General features: G+C 42.8%; 1 protein-coding gene across 4 annotated transcripts in view; it reads left to right on the top strand.

Moving 5' to 3' along the window:
• The window catches only part of PCYT1B (phosphate cytidylyltransferase 1B, choline), a 126,401-nt gene that overhangs the window by 48,300 nt on the left and 58,113 nt on the right, over window positions 1–19,988 (top strand). For all 4 annotated transcript variants that reach the window (XM_056558790.1, XM_056558788.1, XM_056558787.1 and 1 more), the window contains exon 2: window positions 13,620–13,719. In XM_056558790.1, coding sequence (XP_056414765.1) covers window positions 13,620–13,719 — 100 coding nt within the window. The remainder of the gene's footprint in view (window positions 1–13,619; window positions 13,720–19,988) is intronic.

The following is a 19,988-nucleotide window of genomic DNA, read 5'->3' as shown; positions in this document are numbered from 1 at the left end:
TTCACATTCGTGCTCGTGATTACAACGATACATACATACCTGTTTAAAAAAAACATTAAACTTAACAAAGCAATCAGATTTGTGCCCATAACTGTGAACGGAGGGCACGCCTTTAGTGGGCATACCCTGTAATGGATACATTGAAAAAGGGAGGAATGTGAAGATATCCATGCCCCTCGCACAATACAGCCTGATAGGCTTAATACTTGTGCTCAGGGCTTCACATTCGTGCTTGTGATTACAACGATACATACATACCTACATTATATATAAAACTTTAAACTTAACAAAGCGGTCAGATTTGTGCCCATAACTGTGAATGGAGTGCCTGCCTTTAGAGGGCAAAAAGTCCCCTGGTAGGATAAATAATAGAATTCATAACCAATACCACAACAACTAACACAAAACCCATATTTAGACTAACTTGAGAGGCAGAAGTCAAATCTGTGAACTAGCGATCATAGTAAGCGATGCCTAGAACTGAGGAGCTATGGTAGTCATGCCCACTCTGGAAGACACAAGCCTGCACTGGAACAGGACCAGGCTGACATACTATATAGCTATAGCTATACTATATACTATATAGCTGATATATGCATCTTTAACATACTTACAGTACCTATGACACCATGGCAAGAGTGAAACCGATACATGTCAGGCATAACATGAGACTTATCCAAGTCCCTGCTATTAAGAGGCAAAAATAAGCTGTTAGCAAAATGACATAACAAAACTACATGACAGACCTTTGGTGGTAATAACCTTGTGGTGCCATATCCCCTGAAAATCAAACTACACTCTACTAAAGACCTTACATGAAGACTAAACTAAACCTTAAACTGCCAAGCTTCTGACTGAAAACTGATCTTAGGAGAAGTCACGCTGCAAATGACCGATCCCTTCATCGCCATCATGCCTGTAGACGGGACATGCTTTACATAACCATTGTACCTGTAGACATGACAGGTCTTTTCGTGACCATCATGCCTGTAGACATGACAGGTCATTTCGTAACCATCGTGCTTGTAGACATGACAGGTCTTTCTGCAACCATCGTTCCTGTAGACGTGACAAGTCTTTTCGCAACCATCGTGCCTGTAGACATGACAGGTCTTTCTTAACCACCGTTCCTGTAGATGTGACATGTCTTTGCATAACCATTGAGCCTGTAGACGTGACAAGTCATTGCGTAACCATCGTGCCTGCAGACGTGGCAGGCATGAAGGGTATACAACCACCTATGTATCATGATTTTGTTGCTCTGAAGACGTGTCAGTAACAACAACTACCCAATGCATCCCCTTCAGACAAGTATAACTGGTATACAACTGTGTCATGATGTTATTGTTCTGAAGAAGACGTGTCAATAACAGTAAGTACGCAGATCATGCCCTTGCAGACATGATGAAAACCATGAAGTCAACAACTACTAGGGCAGTGCATACCCTTGGAAAAGGTTGTAAGGTAGATGCTGAGTGTAACATGCCAATCTGATTCAAATACTGACAATGAGTCTGTCTTGGTGACATATGTGATATGAATACTATTATTGCTAAGTATAACATATTGGCTGTAGTAATAAGTAGCCAGAACTTTTGCTGAAACTAACAGACACAACACGACTGGAAAATATGCTTGATTTAAAAAATGTCTAACACATGCCTGGGGTTCCGGCTATTGTAGTTTAAGCGGACTATCTGACGTATAGATGTTATGGACCTAACAAGAGTATGCATATAATTCTAGCATCAATGTCTGTATGTAAACCTATCTATACACAGTGAATGGTCATGGACGTATGACTGATATGAAAGCTAAGAACCTATGTACAGTATAAGTGCTTTGTATAACTGCACAGTGTAAAAGAACATAAAATACTACCAATACTAACAGTATGTAGTATAAATATTATGTATGCACGGAATAAATACTAAGCAGTTTATGCACCTTATGAATAATATAAGCCTATGAACAGAATAAATGTACCTTATAAAGCTATGAGCGTATGTACCGATAAAAGCGTGAAAGCACCATAACAGAAGTATAACGATATGGCAAACGTACTTTGTAAGCTATAAACATGTACAGCACAACATAAAACTATAAGTGCATGCACCGTATAAATGCACCGTATACAGCATAGATGCCGAGCACAGCTCACGCACCACGAGCACACGTACAGCACAAATGCCACGAGTGTTCGAGGCAGCACAAATGCCATGAGCGCATGAAACACAAATGCCATTAACGCACACGAAGCACAAACACCACAAGCACATAAACACAAATGTTATGGGTGCATGAGCAGCAAAAACGCAGTAAACGCATGAACCCAACACACAAGAGCATGCGTAGCACAAACAACAAGAGTGCACATGCACCATAAATGCTATGAATGTATAAACAACGAGAGCATATGAACAGTGTGAATACCATGATCGTATAAACAGTATGAATGCTATGAATGTAAGAAACAGTATAAATGTCACGAATGTATGAACAATATAAATGGCAGTAGTGTTAAAACCATATAGCACATGAGCAAATGAACAGTATAAATGGCATGAGCGTATGACAGTATAAATGCCATGAGTGTATGACAGTATAAATATCATGAGCATATAAGTATAAATGCCATGAGCATAAGGTCAGTGTAAATGCCACGAGCGTATAGACAGTGAAAAGCCATAAATGTATGGACATTATATATGCCATGAGTGTATAAACATTATAAATACTATGTATGAACAGTATGTATGCCATGAGCGTATGAATAGCATAAGGATTCCGAGTCCACGAGGTCGTCTACCTTTTTTGTTGTCTACGGACTCCATCTCCATCCTCCTCTTCCTCTCCCAGTCTCCTCCGGTGTGCCTGCTGTTGATGAGCTGGTCCGTGACTTCTCCAGCATCTGGCAACAGACCCGACAGTTGTTGTCCCAGGCTTCTTCACGCATGAAGGCGCAAGCGGATAAAGGTAGAAGACCTCCTCATCCTTCTCTCCTGGTGACATGGAGTGGCTTTCATCCAAACACATCCGCTTCAAGATCCCTTGTTACAAGCTCGGTCCCTGCTACCTTGGTCCCTTCCAGATTCTACAAAAGATCAATCCTGTCTCCTACAAACTCCGTCTACCTGCTACGTTACGTATTCCCAATTCCTTCCATGTCTTTCTTCTCAAGCCTCTTGTCGTTAACCGGTTTTCTCAGAAGAATCCTGTCCTAACACCTGTCTTCGGCTCATCTGATGTCTACAAAGTTAAACAGATTCTTGCTGCAAAAACTGTGAGAGGTAAACAATTTTTTTTGGTCGATTGGGAGGGTTACGGTCCTGAGGAGAGATCTTGGGAACCTGAGGAGAATATCCTGGACCATGACCTCAGGAGTTTTCTCTCTCGTAAAAGGAGAGAGAGAGACCAAAGGGGGGGGGGGGGGGGTACTGTTACGCTATGCGTTCTGTCCTCAAACGCTGGCCGTGAGAGCATGGTCCCCTTACCTTCTGCTGCCGACAGGGCTGGGACTCGCATCGTGGGACGCATCCGCATGCGAGCCCCAGTCAGTCACTCTCTGGGTGTTTCTCCTGCCTCTGCCTCCAGCTCTCTGCTCTGGTGCGCGTGTCCCCGTCCCTTAGGGCGTGCGCGCGCCAGAGCTTTAAGATTTAAAGGGCCAGTATGCTCATTAGTGTAAACACCTGTTGCAAATTTATAAATTCCTCCACCCTCCTCAGTTCTCTGACGGATCTTTGTTGCCTTGTGCCCTAGAGAAAGCATTCCATTGTATTGCCTTGCCGTGTACCAGATCTCCTGCTCTTGCCGTGTACCAGACCTTGCTCCTCTGCCGCCTGCCTACTCCTGCTACATTCCGACTACGCTACTGTGCCGTCTGCTATGACCTACTGCTATCCTGACTATGAGTTGTCTCATCCCTCCTGTGCCTCGCATCTCCTCAGCCGTGTGTGTGGTTGAGCCGTGCCAGGGGTAGCGACCTGGGTGTCGCCTGTAGCTGCAAGTCCATCCTGCTTTGCGGCGGGCTCTGGTGAAGACCAGCGGCACCTTAGACTCCGCTCCCTGGTACGGTTAGAGTCATCTGCCACACAGGTTCAGCTTATCCACATACACCAGGGTTCCTGTCTTCAGAAACGTGAGTATTACAAATAGTATAAATGCCATAAGCATATGAATAGTATAAATGCTATGAGCATATGAAAGTATATAATGCCATGAGCGTGTGAACAGTATAGAGACCACGAGCATAGTAATAGCATAAATGCTATGAGCGTATTAATAGTATAAATGCTGCTATGAGCGTATGAACAGTATAAATACTATGAGCAAATGAACAGTATAAATGCCTTGAGTGCATGCACAATATAAATGCCATGGGCGTATAAACAGTATAACTGTCATGAGTGTATGAACAGTATAAATGCCATGCGTGCATGAGCATAAAAGCTATGACATAATACAGTTAAATGCTAAGAAAGAAAACGCTATCACACACACTATAATCCGCTATCATGTGCACATACTCTATTCGCTAACACCTTTACACACTAAGTTTACACACTATGAATGCTATAAAACGTATACACACTATAAATTCTATGAACATCTACACACTAAACGCTATAGATGTATAATTACTAAATGCATTGAACATAAACGCACTAAAAATGCTTTGAACGTATACGCACTGAACACTATAACATAAAAAACTAAATGAAATTAACATTTACGCACTGTAAATGCTATGAACGTATACGCTAAAAACTATATACATATACCCTTCTAAGGGCAAAAATGTATACACATTGGGGGAGGTTTATCAAAGGTTTTGGACTGGTTTTTCCCATCTAAATTTGTTGCACAGAAAGTCGCAGTCTAAATATTTGCAACTTTTTGGCGACTTTTGCTTTAGAGGATTTTTAGAACATGATGCATTCTAGTCTATTTTAGAAGGAAAAATGCATTGGTGCTGAATTTATCAATAGCGACTTTTCGTTGAATAGTCCCATTGGCCGAAAGTAAGCTGAAATGTCAGACCATACTGAGGAAGGTTTAAATACAGTCTAAACCATAGATCCCGAAGTCTGTGTGCAGAATTTATCAAGAGCCTTGCGACTTTTGATAAATTAAGCGCACAATAGACCGACCTAACACTCTGTAGGTTGGTCTATATTGATGCGGGAAATAGACAACTTTGATAAATCTCCCCCATTGCAATGCTGACAAAAGCGGCCTTAGCCAGAGTACTCACTTCTGACTACTCTGTGTAGATCTCCGCCCAGGATCCCCATGTTCGATGGTGCGGTGACAGCCTCACCGACGACGGTTCACGTGACGACTTCGGCGTACCTTCCTCCGGAGTTGCGGCCCACTCTCCATCATCCTCTGGCAAAGGCACCTTCAGGTGGGCGTCTTCGGCGCCAATGGAAAGCTTATGCAGGCGATCCGCTAATTCCTGGAACACCTTGCCGCGGGCTTCCGGTGCCGTCTTGGGACTCTCCGCACATGTGGACAGCTGCGCCTCCGCTGTCTTCTTACTTTCAGCCAGGAGACCTGAAGAGGTTAGGCTCCGCATCGCTTCTTATACCGGTCTCCAACAAAATGGCCGCCGGCTGGAGCTTCATCAGAACGGCACATCATCAGCAGGGCCTGGGACTGGAAGTGACTGAGCTGTGCATCCTCTTCTTACGCCCCCCCCGGCAACAAGGGGCGGACCCTTCAAGTTCCACTTAGGACTAGGAACTGCGACTTGACTTCCATGCCCAGGGATGGGAATGCTTGCTTTGGCGGGGACCTTTCACGTGCTTCTCCATCAACAGATTAACCCTTTCAGATACAATGGCAGACATTTTGGCACGTAACATTGCTTCATTACGGATCTTGCACATAATGTTCACAACTTCAAAGTTATATTCAACAATGGATGCATTGCTTTACACCTCCCCACCACCTTACCAGCGCCTTTAGTAAAACACATTACAATTAGAACAGTCCTGTACACTTTTCTGGCGCAAACTTTTTCTCATCGGCTGATATTTTTCTCGGACACAGTTCATATTAGGGGGGAGGACTTGTGGCTTTGTGGCATATGGTACACACCCAAATCCTGTTTGTGATGCCAAAAGTTTGTGATGAGCCACGGGGTATGAGGTGAGGTGTAAGGGGCAGATGGTGTTGCCCAGGCGTAGATGGTATTAACCCCTTTGTTTTTGTGACGCCAGGGCGAGGTTTGCCTATGTAACCATCCAAAGGTAGTACCGCTAGTCCTAGGTTAGGCAGGGGCAATAAAGAGTTCAAGGTAAGTTTAAGGGTAACCATAGCTTTTACTGATGTTAGACAGGTGTTACAGTCTTTACAGTTCAGCCAGTATCCCAGAGAGGTGGCCAGTGACACAGAGAGACCTCGCAGGCTTGCTGGGACTTGCTGTAGATAGACTGACTATAATGCAGGCCACGGTGACTAGACAGTTGACTTCACTTGACTCACTTGATGATTTAATATTAGAACACTTGAGCTTACTTGCAATTGACAGGTGGGTGCAGACTTTAGGCTTGAGGCCTCCAATGGCTGGACACAGGCACTGGGACAGATGACTGGACTTGACCTCAGCAGGAAATGAAGTGTGATCAAAAGAGAGAGATTGCAGGTCCTTATAAAGGGGGCTGTGCAAGGAGCCCATAGGTTACTAGCGAGGTCACCTGGTCACTGGGGTTCTCTGGTTAACAATACAATCATATGACTTAAACATGTGACATAATCATGTGACTAACGATACAGGTCCTTTACTCTTTCATGCGAAAACTTATATACACAGGGGGGGGGGGGGGGGGGGAGACACTGCAGGGGAGCCATGGGGACATATAGGGACTCAACCTGATGGGACTGTGGGATCATATTCTGTACTGGGACACCACAGTACAGTAATGTGTACGAGGTATATGTGTTATATTGGACCATAAATAGTACAAATATATGCATGATATATGTGTAAGTGAGCATGATACTACCATGGTAATGTATTAGAAAGTGTATGCATGGATAGTAACTTGCATCTTTGAGTCGCATAAAGAACATAAGCATGGCATAATAACGCATGCATGATAAACCTGTTATAGTGAGCATGTGCGTGTTAAAGTGACATGTGCTTGGTAAGTAGCATAGTGTATGTATTTGTGAATGTGTGCATGGTATAGTGACATATGTATAACGTGTTATAATGCACGTATTTAGGGGTGGCATTCACAGGTTGGAGTGTTGCCATGTAAGATCTCAGCAGGCTGCAAACAACTCCAGAAACATCTGTGAACCATTGTACCAACCTGGCTGCAGTCAGAGCAACCAGTCCAAGAGTATATACCTTGCCACAGCTGAAGAGCTTGTCACAGTGCATCAGGACGTTTGATAATGCACTTGTTCCCTTGGTGATGTACACTGTGAACCCAGATCCCGCCACCGCCGCAGGCAAAGCCAGAAAACCTTGTACATTACACTATCAAACTCTCCTAGATAGAGGGTCCCAATGCTGACCTAGAGAGTGAAACCAGCCACCATGGGGCCCATTCCCGCCAAAACCGTCCGCATAACGGCACGTGCGCCCCACCAGTAGGTGCAGGGGTGTTATATACCCCCACCCCTACACACGACTCCTTAACGCCCCGCCTAGAAGTGCAGGGGGGCGGAAGATATCCACGCCCCTCGCACAAATACAGCCTGATAGGCTTAATACTTACTAAATACATTGGTATCGGAAAGTATGACAGACTACTCTTGCCTATACATAAATAAATAAATAAATAAAAGAATGCTGATGTATTCTATCTCAGTGTTTGGTGTCCACTGGATGGATATTTTAACCCTTTAAGGACTGTTTTTTCACTTTAGTTTTTTCCTCCTCATCTTTGAAAAATCATAACTGTCACGCACCTGGATGCTGATGTCACGGAGCGGGTAGTGGATCCTCTAACCTGTGTGGCTGATGACTCGGACCGTATCAGGGAGCGGAGTCTAAGGTGCCGTTGGTCTACACCAGAGCCGGCCGCAAAGCAGGATGGATTTGCTGCGGCAGACGACACCCAGGTCGCTACCCCCAATATGGCTCGACCACACAGGTTACTGGGCAAGGCGCGATACAAGAGGATGAGACAGAGGCATAGTCAACGTAGCAGAAGTTCAAGGCAGGTTGCAAAGGCTCGTAGTCAAATAACGTAGCGGGAAGGTCTGGGTACACGGGTATGGCAAACAGGCTATAGGGAACGCTTTCTCTCAGGTAAATGGCACTGAAGATCCGGCAGGGATGTGTGGGAGGAGCAGGAACTTATAATGTGGTGTTCAGGTGCAAGGCTAATTATGGGCGCACTGGCCCTTTAAATTTCAGTGCTCCGCCGCGCGCGCGCCCTAGGAGGCGGGGACGAACGTGGCGGAGCTGCGTTACAGTGGCAGCAGAGCGAGGTAAGTGACGGGCCGGGATTCACATGCGGGCGCGTCCCGCGATGTGAATCCCAGCACCGATGACAGACGGGGACCCCGGGAAAAAATGCTGTCCCTCTAGCTATTGCCTGTGTGTCTCTGTAAGGAGTCCAAACACAGGAAGTGAGGGCAATACAAGCATGGCTGTGTGCAGGCTCAGAGAGCATGTCAGAGAGCATCACTACACAGGACCCTGCTTGTCCTCGGTGCACAGAGCCCTGCTTGTCCTTGGTGCACAGAGCCCTGCTTGTCCTCGGTGCACAGAGCCCCACTTATACTCGGTGTACAGTGCCCTGCTTGTCTTCAGTGCACAGAGCCCTGCTTGTCCTCAGTGTACAGATCCCTGCTTGTTCTCAGTGTACAGAGCCCTGCTTGTCCTCAGTGTACAGAGCCCTGCTTGTCCACATAGGAAATAGTTAATGTCTCTGGCTTTTTCAGCCTCAGCCTCTGTTAGCCAATTGCCTTTAGGGTGTGTCTATTTAATCTCAGCCCAGTCTAGCCTCTGGGCTCATGATTGACTTCATTTCATCCTGACTTCGTTTACTGATGGACTTCCTGATATCTAGCTGCTAACATGCTGGCTATGTTAGGTGGCATGCTCTTAGTGGATTTTAATCTGTTTGTTTAGTCGGTTTTAGGATTTGTTTGTCCTTCATGCTATGTGTCTGTTCACACTGTGTTTTCTCTTGTCTCCGTTTATGTGAAGTTCTGTGTTTTATATTTCTGTTTTCCTACTGGGCCAGCATCCTGACCACACGGTGGAGTGTTCCGCTGGCCAGTAGTCTGGAGTGGAGTGTCCAGTTTGTGTGTTCAGTGTGAACAGTGTTCTATAAATATATCCTGTGTATCTAGGCATCCCTGTTACCGCTCCATGGGACTCCTTTTCTACTGGAGGTGTTCTGACGGGATTGCGATTATGCTTGTCTTGTGTTCAGTGTGAACAGTGTTCTATAAATATATCCTGTGTATCTAGGCATCCCTATTACCTGTCCATGGGGACTTCGTGTCTACAGGAGGTTTGCATAGAGAATGCGAGTATTCCTGTTTAGCTATAGATCCCGTTTACCTGTCCGTGGGGACTCAGATGGTATTGTTATTCCTGTGTCTACTGGAGGTTTTTCTAGGATATTAAGCTTATGCCTGTTTTGTTCTGAAGTCTGTTAAGACTTATCTGTTTTCCTGTCTGGTGCTTTGTACTCTATGTTTATTAGTTCTTGATTTCAGATCTTTGGAGTTCTGTACATGACTACTGATCTATAGTGTCCTCTGTTCATGACCATGGATCTATAGTGTGCTCTGTTCACGACCACTGAGTCTTCTGTTCATGTCCGCTGATCTATAGTGTCTTCTGTCCATGACCCCTGATCCTTAGTGTCCGCTGTGCTGCTCACTGATCTGAGTCCTCTGAACTTATACTATTGAGTTCTATGTTCCTGTTATGTTTCTGGTTTGTGACTGACTATTTATTAGTATGTGTTTATTAGGCCCCTGCATTTTAACGCAGGAAGGGACCGGCACCCAGTTGTCGATCCACCTTTTAGGGTGGATGGGCAAGTAGGCAGGGAGAGCAGTTTTAGGGTCACTCTCCCTGTCCCTGACACAAATGCATGCTTGTCCACCCACACTTCCTGTATTTTGTCTCCTCACACAGGAGACACACAGGCAGTAGCTGCAGGGACAAAAAATATACACAATTTTTAACCAATGTTTATTACAAATATACATATAATGTTATTATACACATTATATAAAATGTTTTTGTTAACGACAGGTATGCTATAATGGAAGGCTGCACAGGTAGTAATGGTTTCCACAGGACATACTCCGTAAAAGCGTACAGCGTTCAGTTGATATGTGGGGATGTTATGATGCAAACAGCAAGCCAAAGACTGGAGTTGTAAAGTATAGAACAGTTACTCTTCCAAAGAATCAGAGGCATAGGGGGTTATTTATTAATAATGGTCTTGGCTAGATCGTTTTTGTTGTTTGTCTAGATGTGTTTTTTTTGGCGGTGGTGTTCCAAATTTATCATATTGCCGCAGTGACCGTGATAAATTTTGCGCAGATCTGCACCCAGATAATTTTCTACAGACGCTTTCAGATCATGTCTACCCTGCTTCTGAGGAGCTTGTTTGTCTATTTGTTTGGCTTTATTTGTTTTAGTTTTATTTTTAAGGCAAATTAATGTCTAAAAGAAGGTCTGCATAAAGAGTCTCCCTCACATTTGAATAGTGGTTTATCTTGACGCAGGCCAGTAAAACAAAACAAAAGCTTTATTGTTCGAGAGACGGAAGTTTTAGTTGAACAGGTATTTTTTTCTTTTAACCTTTCATCTTTTTATTTTTTTTATTTTATCATCCCTTACCATTCCCATTCCTTTTTTGTACTTTAAAAATATATATCTGATTGTTTCATATGGACAACTGCTGCACGTTTTTTTTATTTTTAACTTTTTTATGTCTTTAAACATTGTCTGCCTTTAAAAAAGCAAAAAAAAACTGCAATTAGCGCAAAAATAACAGAAATTTGCAAATGTAGACCAAAAAAAACAAATAAAACACAATGATAAATAACCCCCAGTGTCTCTTCAGTATCTAAGAACCTTTGAAGTAAAATGTTGGGTGTCTGGAGCTGTAGATTTCACTCTTGCTCATATTGTAACAAGTCACTTTTACCTGACATTGGTTAGTATTATGTACAGTATAGTACAGTATAGTACTGGTTAATCTCAAAAGGTATCTACTCAGATTCCTTTAAGAATTTTTTCTTCACTATCACTTGGTCCCTGGGCAGGCCTAAAGCCCTGGATGGTCCTAGGGTGCTATGAGGCAAGTGTGCACCTTTTTCACAAAGACTCCATGGCCGGCATTCATCATTGTAGGTGCAAGTGAAGCATTTTTCTACACCTTTTTTGTGTGCTGGTAATGTGTAGGAGCACCAAATTTATTAAATGTTCACAGAGCATTTAATACATTTTGTGCAGGTCACATTTTCTGAAATTTCTCTCTTCACATTCACCAAAAAGCTAAGCTAAGTCTGGGCTGGTGTAGTTTTAGAGACTTTTCAGTGGCTTTGCGCCTTTTTTGCACCTTTTCACAAAAAGGCGCAGTTCATAAAACCCTTCCATATCATGTGTATTGCCAAAATCAGTGGATTGCAACTCAAAATCAGCAGAAATGTGTAAACCAAAAGGTGCAAATAAACCCTGTTTGCGCCTTTTTTGTGCCTTTTGTGAACACAAAAAACTGTCTAACGACAATAATAAATGTCAGCCCATATAATCTTCTTTCTGCACTCTTAATCTTCCTTATTTCTGTTATGTTCCAGAAAGTGATGTAGGTTTAACGGGACAAGGCTAATCTTTGGCAGGAACTTTTTAGCCCACAACAAGTCTTGAGTTTAAAGGAGTACTCCATCCCTAGACATATTTTCCCCTATCCAAAGGATTAGGGATAAGATGTTTGATTGCGGGGGGTCCTGCCGCTGGGACTCCCCTCAATCTCTGTGCCAGCACCACGGCGTTCTAGTGCACAGTTGCCATGCCCCCTCCCATTGACATAAAATGAGGGGGCGTGGCATAATGTGACAAACACGGAAGCCAAAGCTACCACATTCAGAATGCTGCGGTGCAGGACAGGAGAATGCGGGGGGTTTCCAGCGGCCAGAACTCCCCCCCCGCCACAAGGGGTGGCTGGCTTAGAACAACCTCCTCCCAATTCTAGAATATTCCTCATGTAGGTGTATGGAAATACATATAGTGCATTGGTTACCCCTTACTCTCAGCCATGAGTGGTATAAGCAGTAACAGCTTAATGCAACATAAAATAAGACTGTGTCCATGATGGGAGTAGTAGTACCAGCGCTACAGTAGTCTCCCCAGCCATCCGCAGACTCCTGCTGTCAGGGTACTACTACTCCTATCAGGGAAACAAGTCTGTTCCATGATGGGAGTAGGAGTAGTAGTAGTAGTACTGCAGAACTGCAGGAGTCCCGGGTGGCTGCAGAGTAATGAGAAGCAGAATCCATGCGGAATCCTCACAAATTCCGCATGTGTTTAAAATCTGCAGAATTCTGTACCGAAACAATGCAGATGCAGTATTGATGCAGATAGTCGGAATTTCTGCTGTGTGAACGGAGCCTGAGTGTACATTTACATCACAATTTTGCTGTACGGTTGCCATATCCATTTTTAACTTGAAAACCATATAGAAAACTACATACATTGACCTACCATTCAAAAACTTACACAACTAGATGTTTCCGTTTGTGTAGATTTTTTTATATGTACAGTTTTTTGGTTTTTTGCACGGCTCTGTCCTGTTTTTTACAGTTTACTCTGCAGCCACCCGGGTCTCTTTCAGTGCTGTGGGGCTACTACTACTTCCATCATGGAACCTACCCTTTCCATGATGGGAGTAATAGTTCCCCCTGCTTCGGGAGTCTGCGGGTGGCTGGGCAGACTACAGTAGTGCTTGTACTACCACTCTCATCATGGAACAGTCTGTTCCATGTTGGGGGGTAGTAGTACAGGGGCTGACAGATTGATCACATTGGGTCTCACTCCTGGGACTCGCTGTGATCATAACTTATAGACTAGGGGAGCGGGCAGCATGCCACGCCAATCTGCTCTCTGGCAATGTAAATTGCAACTCAGAACATGATATTCATATCCCCCGCCAGAGTGCTGAATGGAGGGGACCGAGTGGCCATTCATGGCTCTCAGCTGGGTTTTTAAAATTATACAGTGAAGATTAGTGTTTTTACAGAAAGTCAGTCACCCGAGGAATGCAGCGCAATGCTGCCCACTGCCCTGACAGGAGCTGTCCCTACTACTACTGCTCCCATCATGGATCATGTCTGTTTGTTTGTTTCGCTTTCGGGGGAAAAAACTGATACAAAATCGCATTGCAAAATCGTGATGTGAATGCACCCTAACAGATGTAGCACTATATTTATTTTAAGCAGAACAAATATGCAAATGCAATCAGGTTATTGTAAAGAAAAGGTTTTCAGAAGCGTATTCTGATCTTATGTCACACAGCAGGGGCAGAGTGTTAGAAAAACGTGCTGGTGAATAGTGATGTTGTTGTTGTATTTATAGCTTCATGCACATAGATACATAATGAATTCTTTTTTGTCTTACTTTACAGACTCTTGCTACACCTGCTCCATATGCTGTTGATACAAGCTGCCAGTGCAAAGCCCCACATGAAAAGTTAACCATTGCTCAGGCTCATTTTGGAACACCAGGTGAGTGACAATTTTGGGGATTTTAACCCCTTAAGGACCAAGCCCATTTTGACCTTAAAGGGGTACTCCGCTGGAAAACATATATTTTTTAATCAACTGGTGGCAGAAAGTTTACAGATTTGTAAACTACTTCTATTCAAAAATCTTAATCCTTACAGAACTTATCACATGATGTTTGCTTCACAGGAAGTTCTTTTCTTTTTGGATCTCCTTTCTGTCGGACCACAGTGCTCTCTGCTGACACATCTGTCCATTTTAGGAACTGTCCAGAGTAGGAGCTAATCCCCATAGCAAACCTCTCCTGCTCTGGACAGAGGTGTCAGCAGAGAGCACTGTTGTCAGACAGAAAGGAAATTCAAAAAGAAAAGAACTTCCTTGGGAGCATACAGCAGCTGATAAGTACTGGAAGGATTAAGATTTTTAAATAGAAGTAATCTACAAATCTGTTTAACTTTCTGGCATCAGTTTAAAGAAAAATGTTTTCCAGCAGAGTACCCCTTTAAGAACCAGGCCAATTTTTGTTTTTGCACTTTCGTTTTTTCCTCCTCCCCTTCTAAAAATCATAATGCTTTAAATTTTGCACCTACAGACCCATATAAGAGCTTGTTTTTTTTGCGCCACTAATTGTTCTTTGTAAGGACATCAATCATTTAAATACAAAATCTACTGCAAAACCAAAAATATATATATTTGTGGGGTGAAATTGAAGAAATTTTTTTTTTTTATTTAAAATTTTGGGTGCTTTCGTTTCTACACAGTGCAATTTTTGATAAAAATGACCCCTTATATTTATTCTGTAGGTCCATATGGTCACAAAGCTACCCAATTCATGTAGGTTTTATTTTATTTTACTACTTAAAAAAAATATATAACTACATGCACCAAAATCAGTATGTTTAAAATTGGAATGTTCTGACCCCTATAACTTTTTGATTTTTCCACATTTTTTTTGCGACGTGGTCTGTAGTTTTTATTGGTACCATTTTTTTTTGGATGGGACTATAAGATAGCTTTTTATTAGTTTTTTTATGGTATCAGGTAACCAAAAATACACAGTTTTTGGACTTTGGTATTTTTTTTTACGTGTACGGCATCGACTGTGCGGTTTAGCTAACCTTATATTTTAATAGTTCGGACATTTACACACGCGGCGGTCTTATTTTTATTTTTTATTACATTGTTTTTTTGTTTTTTTTTAAATGGGAAAAGGAGGGTGTACCTGTACGCCCTGTGTCCTGGATGGGTTAAAGGGGTATTTCGGTATGAGAATATTTTATTTAAATGAAACTATCACCTCAAAATATATAACTTACTAATATAGTTATCATGAATTGTACTGGCTTCAACATGCTTTTGCGTGACAAACCTCTGACAAGAAGTTTCCATGTAGTTCTTTCATTTTCAGTGTGGTATTTTCTACATATCCCTGGCTCCTCCCTCTCTCTCAGGACAACGCATCTATGGTGAGCCACAGGGTATGGTGGGAGGTGTAAGGGGCAGATGGTGTTGCCCAGGGGTAGATGATATTAACCCCTTTGTGTTTGTGACTTCAGGCGGGGTTTGCCTATGTAACCACCTGAAGGTAGAACCGCTAGTCCTAGGTTGGGCAGGGGCAAATAATAGTCCAAGGCCAGGTTAAGGCTAATGATAAGAGGTTAGACAGGTGTTACAGTCTATACAGTTCAGCCAGGATTCCAGAGAGGTGACCAGTAACACAGGAGACCTCGCAGCTTGCTGGGACTTGCAGTGACTGGAGAGACTATAGGTGCAGACCATGCTGACTATAACTGGCTTGACTGAAGATGATGACAGCAGATAAAGATAACTCGACTTACTGACTTGTGGATGCAATTTAGGTTGAGGCCTTCAGATGTGCTGGACACTGACTCTGAGACGTCTGGACTGGATTGACCTCACCAGAAAGTGAAACACAAGAGAAAGAATGTAGTACCTCCCCCTCTTATAAAGGGGGGCTGAGCAAGGAGCCCATAGGCCAACTGCGGGTCACCTGGTCACCTGGTTCTCTCTGGGTAACAAACATATGACTTAAACATATGACAAACATTATCATGTGACTAACGATCATGGGACCATATCAAAGGTCCTTTACACTAAATATACAACCTATATACAATATGGGAGGACACTGCAGGAGGCCCTGAGGACGTAAAGGGACTCAACCTGACAGGGCTGTAGGAGCATATCCCGTAGCGGGACATCACACATTGTCATCTGCTGTCTTAGAGAAGCTTGGCCGGATCTTTTCTGTAAGATCTATCCCCACCCCCGAGTGATGTTTACGCTCTGATCAGATTACCATGTCACACACACATATATATATGTGTGTGTGTGTGTTTATTGGGACATGCAGGCTTGTTCTGAACAATGCCACATGCAGAGGAGCAGACGGGGAAGGACTAGTAGGGGCTTTAGCCTCACTGACTGTGCAAAGGTCTACTGTGAAATTTATATTTTCTGCAACAGCTCTTGGAGGAAAACTTGTGGGATTGGTGTGGGAGGGGGCAGGCAGGGTAAGAGGACTGTGTTGAAGAGCTAACGGAAAGCATTGCATTCTGGTAATTGTAGTGCTGAGCAGCTGCTCAACCAGGAAGATCCCCCCCCCCCCCAAAAAAAAATGGATTGTTGGTGGCTTAAGAACTAGGGCAGACACGTAAACAATGCTGTAAGCTTTTTTTTTTTTATGCTAGACAAGCCCCTCTCCATAGAACAGATACTCAATTGGTCTTCATATTTCAGACCAAATGAAGAGGGAAGAGCAGGGGCAATGAAGAGTAGAATTCTTTACAATACAGAATTGTAGATTTTATTTTATTTCACCTTAGTTTATATGTTTTATGGTTCAAAATAATTTGAAACCATTCCTCCATGGGAAACTACAGAATAGAAAACATTGTGCACATTATACAAAACAAAACCTGCTCAGCTGAGCGCTACCTAAATTTTACACTTAGTGTCCCAAGTTGTCTGAATGTCTGAAGGAGTCTAGCGCACAATTCTGTACACATCACATGTCATATACCAGAAAATCCACCCTCTGCAGTGACACAACTCATGGCCACAGAAGAGGGGCAACTCAATGTGGGTTGAGGAGCGAGCAGGCGGTCGTAACGTTCCATAACTGTGCACCAAATGTTTTTCTGCAAACAGTTATATCTTCCAACCTCCCAATGGTAAAGTCGAATATTCATGTTTCCTCTATGAGGAGGGGTAATGCACAGGTTATCCTTCCCAGAACAATAGGATAAGGCGGTGAAAATTCAACACACCTGACCCTTCTCTTCATCAGTAGAATATAAATATATCATGGTCATTGTTGCTCAAGACAGGATGTCCTACTACCGTGGTAGATATTCCCGCAGAAGTAGATCTCATGGTCCTGCCAGATTTTTGAGGTAACTATGGTCTCAGATCAGATTGTATTATAAATCGCCTCAAAGTAACAACTATGTTTGAGTAGTTATAGCCTGTGCATGCTCTTGGCTTGTCAATCAGCCAAAAGAAGGAAGTTTTCACATGAGATGTGTGGACAAGCAATGGAATTCCTCCTCAGTGAACTGCATGCAGTGTGAGCAACATAAACAAAGGAATTAGAAGCCATCATTAGATGAAAATCAGGATTTGAGCACATGGACAGAATGAGTTTCAGTTAAAGAGTAAGCCTTGAGCATGTAATTTTGTATCTAGTGATAGATACACTTCAAGAAAAAAGAAACAATGGGGGGGGGGGGGCATATTCAAAACTCTTCACATTAAAAATGTCACATAAAAGTTTACATCAGATATTCAAAATGTTTTACATGAGAATGATCCAAGGTTTACACTAGTCACACCAGTTTTGTAAAAGTGGTCGTGGATATGTAAATGTAATGTTTTTTCATGATATTTTCAAAGGGGTGAGAGTCCATTTTACTTAAAAAATTTCACACCAGCTTTTTGCTAGAGTAGAAATAACAGCAATGGTTGTAGTTTTTTTTTTTTCTTTAGTTTTTTTTGGGGGAAAATGTGTTATTTAATCAATTATTAAAAAATAAATAATTATTGGAAAATGTTTAAAAAATATATATATTTATTTCTTTATTTTTTGTTAGGAACTGTCCAGAACAGGATATGTTTGCTATGGGGATTTCTTTTACTCTGGACAGTTCCTAAAATGGACAGAGATGTCAGCAGAGAGCACTGTGCTCATGATGTCAGCAGACAGCCCTGTGTTTCAAACGGAAAATAATTTCCACTGTAGTATTCAGCAGCTAATAAGTACAGGATGGATTAAGATTTTTTAATAGAAGTAATTTACAAATCTGTTTAACTTTCTGGCACCAGTTGATTTAAAAAAAAACAAAAAAAAAAACGTTTTTCACCGGAGTACCCCTTTAAGCCCCAGAAATGCTTTATTTATACAATTATCGCTTGTCTGGGCACTAGTAATCATAGAACATTACATGAGATGCTTCTGCCATAATTTTCCGGGATGTAAAATTTGATGCCAAAATTGCTGATTTTGGCAGCAACCTCTGCAATTTTCCCACAAAAAAATAAAATATGGCAACAAAAAAAAAATTGGCACCAAATTTGGCAATTTTTGGCGCAATAAAAAATGAAGTGGCATGAAAATGAGATGTCTCAAATTTTCATATTTTCAAAGCAGCAGAGACCTTTGAAAATGTGAGAAGAAAAAGAAAGTGTAATTAACATTGCTGTAACAGAAATTACAGTGGTTTTTGACTATCTCCCCAATGAAGTGAACAAATGTCCATATTTACTATATTACTTGGCTGCACTTATATTACTTGTATACAGTGGTCCCTCAACATACGATGGTAATCCGTTCCAAATGAACCATCGTTTGTTGAAACCATCATATGTTGAGGGATCCGTGCAATATTAAATATAGGACGTTGTACTCACCTGTCCCCGCCGTCACCGCTGCCTGGATGTCGCCGTCCATCGGTGCCGCCGTGTCCCAGGGATGTCCCCGCCGCTCCGGAACGTCTCTGTTGCCTGAGATCGTCGCTCCTCATCGCCGCCATTACGTCACTACGCAGGCCGTTCCTATTGGATGACGGGACGGCGTGCGCGGCGACGTGATGACGACGATGGAGAGCAACGGCGATGCAGGGGATCCCGAAGATGACGTCCAGGAGCGCCGCGGACAGGTGAGTGACCATCACCGGAGCTTACAGGGCACCGTAAACGGCTATTCAGCGGCAGTTGAAGCAGTCTGCGCTGCCGGATACACGTTTATGCGATGGCCCCGACATACAAAAGCATTGCATGTTGATGCTGCCTTCAACATGCAATGGCTTCTGAGAGGCCATCGCATGTTGAAATTATCGTATGTCGGGGCCATCGTAGGTCGGGGGGGGGGGTCACTGTACTGCATTTATATATGAATGCAATTAAGGATAAGTAGATGCTTCTGTTTGGAATGTTTCTAGGTTTGCATCGCCTGAATACCATATGTGAGGGAAGGAACACTTTATTGTTTTGAAGAAGATTAGTGCAGAGTAGAAATCATGCTCACAGATGCGTTTGGGCTGAGAACACAGATGGCAGGAAGAGCCTGGAATAGAAGGCTTAAATGTTACAAGAGTTCTCATTTGGAAGGGAATTTCTTTGTTAGGTGACAAACAAATTACAGGCACATAAAAGAAGAATAGCCTCTCCTAAATTGTATTGTGCCATGAATATTTCTTTTCTTTAGAAAAGCACAGTTGATCCTGCAATTTTCTTTTCAATGATTATATTTCAATGGACCTCTGCATTAGATCACATCACAATAGTGCACACAAACTGTTCATATGTCATTCTGAGCACTGGATGTAAAAGGAAAATTGGGTCTGCCCTCTCCAAATCCCTTCTCTTACTTTATAATTTAAATGGAAAATGTTTAATATTAATAGTAATAGCAAAAAAAAAAAAAAATTCTGTCTGAGCAGCACAAGCTCAAATGGGCACTCTTGTTAAAACAAATTTTTGCTATTGCACTCCTTATGGTAAATAAAAAATCTTTCTAATGTACTGTGTTTTAAAAAAATGAAGTTTTATATGTTTTATTTGTGTTTAAAAAAGCTGCCACTAGGTGTCTCCTTACTTGTCCAGAGCACATTTCCCTACATTTGTTGCACAGACATTTGGACTCCTGCTGGCCTGGCAGAAGCCCAAAATCAGGAAATGCAGTCTAGAGTGCTGAGTGCTTAGTTAAAGGGTAGGCACGCCCCCTCTATGCAAGTCTATGGGAGGGGGCGTGG

The sequence above is a fragment of the Hyla sarda genome, chromosome 2 (genome assembly GCF_029499605.1).
Source record: "Hyla sarda isolate aHylSar1 chromosome 2, aHylSar1.hap1, whole genome shotgun sequence".
NCBI classification, from domain to species: Eukaryota; Metazoa; Chordata; class Amphibia; order Anura; family Hylidae; genus Hyla; species Hyla sarda.
This window is presented reverse-complemented; position numbering and strand designations above follow the sequence as displayed.